Source organism: Halichoeres trimaculatus, unplaced genomic scaffold, assembly GCF_033239565.1.
Source record: "Halichoeres trimaculatus isolate MK-OKI-2021-1 unplaced genomic scaffold, fHalTri1.1 fHalTri1_scaffold_10, whole genome shotgun sequence".
NCBI classification, from domain to species: domain Eukaryota; kingdom Metazoa; phylum Chordata; class Actinopteri; order Labriformes; family Labridae; genus Halichoeres; species Halichoeres trimaculatus.
The window spans coordinates 5,551,004-5,561,281 of record NW_027437187.1 but is presented as its reverse complement, the minus strand read 5'-3'; the positions used below and the strand labels follow the sequence as shown (position 1 = coordinate 5,561,281).

At 42.6% G+C, this 10,278-nt stretch overlaps 1 protein-coding gene across 2 annotated transcripts in view; it reads right to left on the bottom strand.

Annotated features, from left to right (window-relative positions):
* Nucleotides 1-3,750: 3,750 nt before the first annotated feature.
* LOC141796446 (NT-3 growth factor receptor-like) overlaps nt 3,751-10,278 on the bottom strand; it is a 43,581-nt gene continuing 37,053 nt past the window's right edge. For both annotated transcript variants that reach the window (XM_074677562.1, XM_074677563.1), the window contains exons 17-18: nt 10,097-10,255; nt 3,751-8,313 (exon numbers count right to left, since the gene is read on the bottom strand). In XM_074677562.1, coding sequence (XP_074533663.1) covers nt 8,128-8,313; nt 10,097-10,255 — 345 coding nt within the window. In that variant the 3' untranslated portion in view covers nt 3,751-8,127. The remainder of the gene's footprint in view (nt 8,314-10,096; nt 10,256-10,278) is intronic.

Genomic DNA, 10,278 nt, shown 5'->3' with positions numbered 1-10,278 from the left:
CCCTGTATTAAACTTCCAGTGTTGGGCCAGATCAGAGTTAAGTGTTAAATTCTTAGGTATTTAACTCTGTGCTGGGAGTTACTTTGCAGTGTTGATGGAAAATAACGCCACACAGTTTTACTTTAAACACTCCTCACTCATGGTTGCAATAAGTATTTGTTTTACAATAACCTGTCTTTCGATCTGCACCATTGACCCAGAAGTAGTTTGTCAGCAAAATCTTCTCAGTTGAGTTTCATTAAAAATTACGAGTGGGCCTTTTATAATTTTTAATTCAATCAAAATGAAACCAAAGTTTTTGCCAAGAACTGCTCTGTTTTAAAATTAGAGCAAATGATTTCATTCAAATGAATTGAGTCGTCTACATCAGTGTTTCTCAATCCTGGTCCTGGGGACCCCCTGCCCTGCATGTTTTGGACCCGACTCCAGCACACCTGATTCAAATGAATGGCTCGTTATCTGGCTCGTTATCAGGCTCGAGTAGAGCTTGATGATGAGCTGATCATTTGAATCAGGTGTGTTGGAGTCGGGAACATAAAAAAAAAACATGCAGGGCAGGGGGTCCCCAGGACCAGGATTGAGAAACACTGGTCTTAATAAAAGGTTTAAGGAAGATCAGCTTGATTGTTTAAAGTGTTGGACTTAAACTACACTGCACTGTAAAAACAAACTGTTGGTCCTACTTCATAAAACTGTCTCAATTGGTCACACACAAACAGTTTCTTCAAATAACTGTTTTTTTTTGTTGGACTAACATCATAATTTTAAGTCCCATGTGCTTGGTAATTTGTTTTTTTTCAAATCATACTTTTTTTTAGGACAATAGGTCTGTACTACGTAGAGCACAGACAGCCAATGACCCTTCACAACCACTCCATGTTCAGCAGGGTCTTATATGTAATGTTTTCCCTCCTCACTCATGGTAATGAAAGAAACAGAACAACACAGCTTAGCATGAAAAATCCTACTTTTTTGTGATAATATAACACTGTGGCTGTTAGAATTCTATAACCGTGAGTTCATGCCATTGAAGCAGTATAAAATGGTCAAACTCACAGCTCCTGAGGACACAGCTGGGTCATAGACACACAGGTCTTCTGTTTTTGTGAAAAAGCATCAGGTAAACACACACACACACACACACAAACACACACACACAGTGCTGTGTTCCTAACAAATTGGTCTGTCCACTGTGACAGAGATTCATTTCCCAGAAGTCACCTCACTGACACTGAGCTAAATGCAAAGACACACACACACACACACACACACACACACACACACACACACACACACACACACACACACACACACACACACACACACACACACACAGATAGATACACACAGATAGACACACACACACACACACACACACACACACAGACACACACACACACACACACACACACACACACACACACACACACACACACACACACACACACACACACACACACACACACAGATAGACACACACACACACACACACACACACACACACACACACACACACACACACACACACACACACACACACACACACACACACACACACCTTGGCACCATTGTTCAGTCTTTGCAAACCCTAAAACATAAAAACCTGATTGTTCTGTTGAACAGACCGTAGACTCAGTGAACATGAATTCAAACACTTGTATATTTTTTGATGCTTATTGGATAGTTAAGTACTGCAAGAAAAAGTTTGAACCTTATGCACCTAACAAGCCATACCACATCCATTTAACCATACTAAATTTTTACACATGTGTATCAGTACCATGCGTTACAGATGAGCAGCACTGGTGCCTGGAGATCACTGGCACTAATCACATGTTTTGATGTCAGCCTTACCACCAGGTTGTTTTTTTAAGTTTCTGAAAATAAAACAAGACATCAGCTTTGCCACTGTTTATTGTCAGCCTCAGGGACTCAGCAGCATCTATCAGATCTCCTCTTTAATCCAAAACCAAGTATAGCTTACTGAAGCGGTAAACACACTCCATCTGGTTTAAAGATTCACAAATGTATTTTAGTTTCCTCTTTAAACCATAAAAACAATTACCACAGTAAGGTATGTAACAGATTAAAGACAAAGTTAGACAGATAGACAGACCACAGGCAACACCAATACCATGGTCCCCATTGGACTGATATACACACCATGGTCCTCAATAGACTGATACACAGACCATGGTCCCCATTAGACTGACATACAGGCCATGGTCCCCATGAGATGTATAAACAGACCATGGTTCCCATTGGACTGACATACAGACCATGGTCCCCATTGAACTGACATACAGACCATGGTCCCCATTAGACTGATACACAAACCATGGTCCCCATTGGACTGACATACAGACCATGGTCCCCATGAGAAGTATATACAGACCATAGTCCCCATTAGACTGATACACAGACTATGGGCACCATTGGACTGATATACACACCATGGTCCTCAATAGACTGATACACAGACCATGGTCCCCATTGGACTGATATAAAGACTATGGGCCCCATTGGACTGACATATCAGTCTAACGGTCCCCATTAGACTGATTTACAGACCATGGTTCCTGATGCACTGACATACAGACCATGGTCCCCATCGGACTGACATACAGACCATGGTTTCTATTAGACTGATATACAGACCATGGTCCCCATTGTTCTGACATACAGACCATGGTCCCCATAGGCTGACATACAGACCATGACCTCCCCTTCAGACAGATATACCGACCATGGTCCACATGTAATTGGTATACACACCCTGGTCTACAGTTGACGGGCAGATTGATCCCCGTCCTCATTTAGAGATATATATTCGCTCTGGTACCCATAAGATGTGAATACAGACCATTGTCTCTAGTAGACAGGCAGGTCAATCATGGTGTCCAATGGATTGATAGGGGTAGGGTATGGCACCCATTGGGCTTCAAGCCGACTTATACAGAAAGAGGCTAAAGAATTTTCTTTGTCATGGTCTGAGAGTCCTTCAGGTGATTTTAGGTGACTGTCCGGCCACTCTTCTGTGCAGGCCTGATTGGTGGATTGCTGCAGAGATGGTTTTTCCTTGAAGGTTTTCCTCTTTGAAGATGCAGGAATGTTTCTGGACCCTTCTCTAGTTTTGTGCTTCAAGACAGTCCTGTTTTGGAAGTCTACAGACAGTTCCTTTGACTTCATGCTTGGTTTGTGCTCTGACATCCACCCTTGGGACCTTACATATACAGATGTGTGCCTTTACAAATCACGTCAAATAAACTGACCTTACCACAGGTGGACTCCATTGAAGCTGTAGTAACATCTCAAGAATGATCAGTGGAAACAGGATGAACCTGTGCTCCCTTCAGAGCCTCATGGTAAAGGGAGTGAAAACTTACTGTCATGTAATGTTGTTTTTTTATTTTTAATAAATTTGCAAAAATTAATTTATTATGGAGTGTTGTGTGTCTGATTTTGAGGAAAACTGAATTTATTCTATTTTGGAATGAGGCTCTAAAAATAAGCATCAGACCCTCAGTAGAGTGGGTCTCAGTCTGTAGGGGGCACATAGAGCACACTGCTGGGTCAGACTCAGAGCTCAGTAGGTCAGTTTTGGAGCTCATGTTGCCAAAATATCAGTTTAATGAAGGGATTGTAGGTATTGTGCTCATTTATTAGTTTAGCACTAGTTTAGTTGCCAAACAGATTTCATTAGAGAGTTCAAATAAAAGACAGAAGACAAAGGACAAGACGTCTCAAACATGAGGAAACTTTAATGAGTCAGAATCACACAGAGCCTCCCAAAAATCACCACAGCTCTCTGAAAAAACAGACTATAAGATTAAATGATCCATTACAGAGGATTACATGACTGTATGGAGACAGATACAAAAGACGCCAGAGAGAGCAGGTAATGAGTGAGTAATGCTGTTGGGCACATTCAGATATATTGGGATGAATAATCATGATGCAGGTGAGGGAGGGACTACATGAGAAAGGTTATATAAATATGTTGACAGGGAAACAGACAGGCTCATGTAAAGGGACAGTAATGGTTAAAGTAGAAACTGTAGCATATAAAAGTATAAATGTGAAGCGTAGTTTTCAGCAGAGTGTAAAGGTTAAGGCTGTGATCAGGACATTCAGCACAGCTCTGTGTGTTTCACTCTGTGACCGTGTTTCTGACTCAGTCCTCCTGGTGTCTCTGCAGTATCACAGCAGCAGGCTGAATATGTTTGGTTCAGGTGTCCTCACTTAAGAATTTCAAGCCCAAATTTAAAGTAAATCAGAACCCAAAACTTTAAAAACAGTCTGCTGCTTGAGATAAGGAGGATGGGTTAGAGGAAAGTCAGCACAGACTGTCAAATGGTGGACACAGTTTGACGTCTGTCAGGAGATGTAGATGTTGATGGAGCCGCTTCAGGAGGATGGTCAGAAACAAACGCTCACAGATAGAAGGAAACACAGAGATGTGTTTTTACATTCTAGTCTGACAGACATGAAGCTGAGAGGTTCACACAGGACAGAGGAGATCCTGTAAATAACCCTGACCATCGATGCTTGTGCATGTGGCAAAAAAGCTGTAAAGATGTTTAAGTTTATCCACACTGTATGACATACAAAGAGAAACTAACACCTGAGCTTCAAATAACCTCAGACGTGTTTTCATCTGACTTTCTGACTTACCATACATCTATTTTCAATCAACCTCAGTCCACCAACAGGTGAGAACAGGATGATGTTTACCTGTGTCAGCTTTGGTTTAATCCTGCTTTGAATTCGACCCAAAGTTTGAGGAAGGTAAAAACCAGCTGTTGAGTTATTTTAACCCAAAGGTGCTGAAGACAGTCACAAGTTTGGACAAAACAAAGTTCCTGGACTAAGAGACTCAGGTAATCTGCCTACAGTGTGTCCAATCTGAAAGACAGACATGTTGAGACAGGTATGGGTCCCACAGGGACATATTCTTTGTCCTCCCGTTGCACCAGGTGTAAAACCAAAATTAATCACGCCTTAAACTGAAGACCATCAGGCGTTGAACTAAAGACCATCAGGTATTAAACCAAAGACCATCAGGTGTCAAACTCTAGACCATCAGGTATTAAACTTTAGACTATTAGGGAAACATCATCCTTAAGAACATCAGGTGCTAATCTAAAAACCATCAGGTGTCAAACTGAAGACCATTGGGTGTTTGACTAAAAAACGATCAGGTGTTAAACTAAAAACCATCAGGTTTTGAACAAAAGACCATCAAGTCTTAAACCTAAGACCATTAGGTGTTCAATTAAAGACCATTACGTGTCAAACTCTAGATCGTCAGGTGTTAAACTGAAAACCATGAGGTTTTGAACAAAAGACCATCAGGTCTCGAACTTAAGACCGTTTGGTGTTTAAACTGAAAAACATCAGGTGTTTAACTAAAGACAACGAGGTGTTACTCTAAGAACCATCAGATGTTAAATAGACCATCAGATGTTGAACAAGAAACCATTGGGTGTTAAACTTAAGACCATCAGGTGTCCAACTGAAGACCATCAGGTCTTGAACCAAAGACCATCAGGTTTTTAAACTGAAGCATATCAGGTGTTAAACTAAAAACCATGAGGTGTCAAACTCTAGACTATCAGGATTTAAACCTAAGACCATCAGGTGTTGAACTTAAGACTATCAGGTCTTAAACCAACCATCAGGTGTGTAACTGAAGACCAATTCAATTAAAGACAACCACTAGTCAAACACAAGACCAATAGGGGATTAATCTATAGACTATTAGGTTTTTAACCTAAGACCCTCAGATGTTAATCTTCAGACTCCCAGTTGTTAAAGGTGGCAGACAGTTGGATGGAGGTTATTTAAAACACTCAGAGGTTTCAAATGATCAAAGGAAATCCCAACACTTTAAAGACAAGATGGTTACAGCATCTTGCTGTGTCACTCACAACTTTACATCACCAGGAACTGAATCTATGAATAAATTAAAGCTGTCAGACACAGAGATTTACAGTATGTACATTCATCATAAGGAAACACTGGTCGCTGTTGGTTCATCTAGATGACTCACTGTTCTCTTTCTGTGTCCATGAAGCTGTCTTACACAGACCATTTCCAGTTTCACACCTGGTCCAGGCGTGACCCAGGTGTATCCCCTCGCAGAAGCACTTCTCTTCTTCTGATGGCTTTGGAGCATGGCAGAGGTCCACTTTTTGTTTACAAATAAAAATAAATAAAAATATAGAGTATTTTTTAAATCTAAGAAACAAATACTTTTCTTCAGGAACTCTGACCTTCTAGACAAGTTGAAACAGTAAAAAATCTTTTTGTTCATTTTTTTCCACAGTATTTTTCTGTTTCTTTTTCATACTTTAATGTTTCTAGTGCATCGAGTGTTGAACGTTTGTTTGTAAGGAGGGAGGTTTACAGCCAGTGTAGGTCTGTACGCAGGTAAACAACACGTCAAAGTGCTCTTATCTAAAAGACTTGTTAGGAGTTCCTGTGTTTAGAAAGAAGGAGGCACTTAGGTCCGTCTGTTTGGCCACAAACGGTCTCTCAGGCTTCAGATTTCAGGCTCAGGACCAAGAGCTCTGGGCTAACCTTAGCTCAGGACCCCCAGGTCTGGATGAACCTGAGCTCAGGACTACAGGCTCTGGTCTAACCTGAGCTCACGACCCTAGGGTCTAGACTCAACTGAGCTCAAGACCACAGGCTATGGACACATCTGAGCTCAGTACCACAGGGTTTGAACTCACCTAAGCTCAGGGGCACAAGGTGAGACAATGACAGACGGATGAAAACCTCATGAATGAAGGGGTGAAGTTGACAGCGCATGAATATTAATAGCACACAGGATGCTAGAGGTCATGTAACCAGAAAGTCATGGTCATGCTCAGTCCGACCCGCCTGTTCACTAACTGTATAAACCCTGTCTGCAGTGTTTGTTTGAGTCTCAGTGGGTTGGCCTCCTCACACGTCTGTGTCAGGAAAGCCCTGGTTCTCAGATACAGGAGCACAGGCAGGTTCAGGGGCAGACACACTTGCAGCTTGGTCTGCACACTGGGGCAGGTGAGACAGTAGGGTGGTGGTGCTAACAACCATACAAACAGGACACCTGGAAAAAAATGTGGGTGAACGTGTGGGTGATGACTAGGAGTGAACCAGTTGGAGTTGAACCTATGACCACTGTGAGAAGGGTAATAGGGTACAGTTTTCCTGGGCTGCATCTGATTCTGCTGAAAACCCTGACTCTGGGACAAACTCCCATGTTCAAACTCCGATCCAGAGTCTTCCACATCAATACAATCATGGTCCACGTAAGGAAACTTGGCTACAGGTGAGCACCTACCTGTTCATTAACCTCACTATATAAGTCTACACACGGGGCCATCCGAACCTGTGCTCGCATGGTTGATACCTGGGAAGGTTTGCAGAGTGATGACAAGTTCAGGAGAGGCCAGAAAGGTGAAATGATTCAGGATAATCAAAACCTTTACTGACACCAAACCAAGTCCTGACTCACCAGAAACACAAGAGGAAGGGTCAGTATGGTAAGAGATTGGTACTAAGTACAGCTTCACCCTGCCTACATCTAACGGGCTGGATCACACTCTACCAGGACTGATCCTGAACCAGCTCTGCACTGGGTCAGGGTGAAATGAAGATGCATAGGTTAGGAAACGCTGGTACCAAACCGAACCAGTACTATCAGGTTGATCCAGCTCAGTCCAGTTCAATTTAGTTCAGAGTCTGATCCTATCTCTTTGTCCAACAGGCAAAACTGAACCAGTCAAGACCCTAAACCTACAGACACTTCTCTGTTTATGATGGGATCTAATGCAGAGTAAATATGCTAATCCAGTTCACTCTCATTCAGTTCAGGCTAATCCAGTTCACTCTTATTCAGTTCAGGCTAATCCAGTTCACTCTTATTCAGTTCAGGCTAATGACATTCACGATGCAGTCGGGCTCGGTGCTAATCCAGTTACAGAGAACAGTCTGTTTCTGATGCTGTTTGAGTCCAGACTAATCTGCTCTCTTTAGATCCAGTTAAACCATTCCTCCATCCAGTCAGACCTGAAAGACATTCACCCCATACTCCAAAGTCCCTGTCTCAGTGAGTCCAGGTAGACCCGTGAGTCGACCCTATCCCAGGATGTCCAGGTAGACAGGTGTGGCCTTCATCAAGGTGAACAGCATCTTTTGAATGTCCTTGATGTTGAGGCGTTGCTGTGGCTCTCTCTGCCAGCAGCCCAGCATCATGTCATAGACTTCTTTGGGACACAGTCTGGGGCGCTCCAGGACCCGGCCCTGAGTAATGCACTCGATCACCTGAGGACACACATGGATTAACACCACGTTAGGGGCAAGTATTGGCAAGAAGCTTGTGATACGATCCACATGACAACACTTGGGTCTCAACATGATGGTACTATGATCTATCAGGATGTGACAATATTGTGACTTATTGCAATATTCTTCACAGTTAACAAAGAAACAAACAGAGATAATGTTTATGTAAAACACACAATATTACTTAAACTCAAAGGACAAATTAAGGCAAAACTATTTGATTGAAGACAACTTTTCTATTTTATATTTTGAAAAACTGAAAGTCAATTGATGTCTTGCATTCATACACTCAACTTGAAAACTTTAAGTGTGTCAAGTTTGTCACTTTAACTACTGTGACATTAACTAATATTGTGGAGAAATAATTAGGTGAAAGACGTGGTCAGTTGGTGAAACTGACAAGTCATTTGATGTAAAACAATGTATCTCATAAAAAAAAATCTGATACTGCGTAAAAAAGTACTATATTGACCCTGATATAGGACGACCTTGATTATGAGATGACCCCCCTCTTTTCAAGACCAATCTTCAGAAAAAGACTGATAACCAAAATTGGACCCTCTTTTGTCTTTAGAACTGCCTTAATCCTTGGTGGCATAGATTAAACAAGGTGCTGGAATCATTCCTCAGAGAGTTTGAACCATATTGACATGATAGCATCACACAGTTGCTACAGATTTGTCGGCTGAACATCCATGATGAGAATCTCCCGTTCCACCACATCCCAAAGGTGCTCTATTGGATTGAGATCTGGGGACTGTGGAGGACATTTGAGTACAGGGAACTCATTGTCATGTTGAAGAAACCAGTCTGAGATGATTCCAGCTTTATGACATGGAGCGTTATCCTGCTGGAAGTAGCCATCAGAAGATGGGTACACTGTGCTCATAAAGGGATGGACATGGTCAGCAACAATACTCAGGTAGGCTGTGGACTTGAAACCAGGCTCAGTTGGTACTAAGGGGCCCAAAGTGAACCAAGAAAATATCCCCCACACCATGACACCACCAGCAGCAGCTTAAACCGTTGATACAAGGCAGGATGGATCCATGCTTTTATGTTGTTGACGCCAAATTCTGACCCTACCATCTGAATGTGGAGCAGAAATCCAGACTCATCAGACCAGGCAACGTTTTTCCAATCTTCTATTGTCCAGTTTTGGTGTTGCTGTGTGAATTGTAGCCTCAGTTTCCTGTTCTTAGCTGACAGGAGGGTCATCCGGTGTGGTCTTCTGCTGCTGTAGCCCATCTGCCTCAAGGTTGGACGTGTTGTGCGTTCAGAGATGCTCTTCTGCAGACCTCGGTTGTAACCAGTGGTTATTTGAGTTACTGTTGCCTTTCTATCAGCTCCAACCAGTCTGTCCATTCTCCTCTGACCTCTGGCATCAACAAGGCATTTTGGCCCACAGAACTGCTGCTCACTGGATATTTTCTCTTTTTGGGACCATTCTCTGTAAACCCTAGAGATGGTTGTGGGTTAAAATCCCAGTAGATCAGCAGTTTCTGAAATACTCAGACCAGCCTGTCTGGCACCAACAACCATGCCACGTTCAAGGTCTCTTAAATCACCTTTCTTCCCCATTCTGATGCTTGGTTTGAACTGCAGCAGATCGTCTTAACCCTGTCTCTGTCTACATGCCTAAATGCATTGAGTTGCTGCCATGTGATTGGCTGATTAGAAATTGCGTTAACAAGCAGTTTGACAGGTGTGCCTAATAAAGTGGCCGGTGAGTGTATATATGTATGTATATTGAATACTGAACCTCGTTGTTGGCGAGCTGGAACCATGGCTGTTTGCCGTAGGTGAAGATCTCCCACAGGATGACTCCAAAGCTCCACACGTCACTCTCTGTGGTGAACTTCCTGTACATGATGCTCTCTGGAGGCATCCAACGAATAGGCAGCATGGTGTGACCCCCCACCTGAACATACACACAAAGAATGC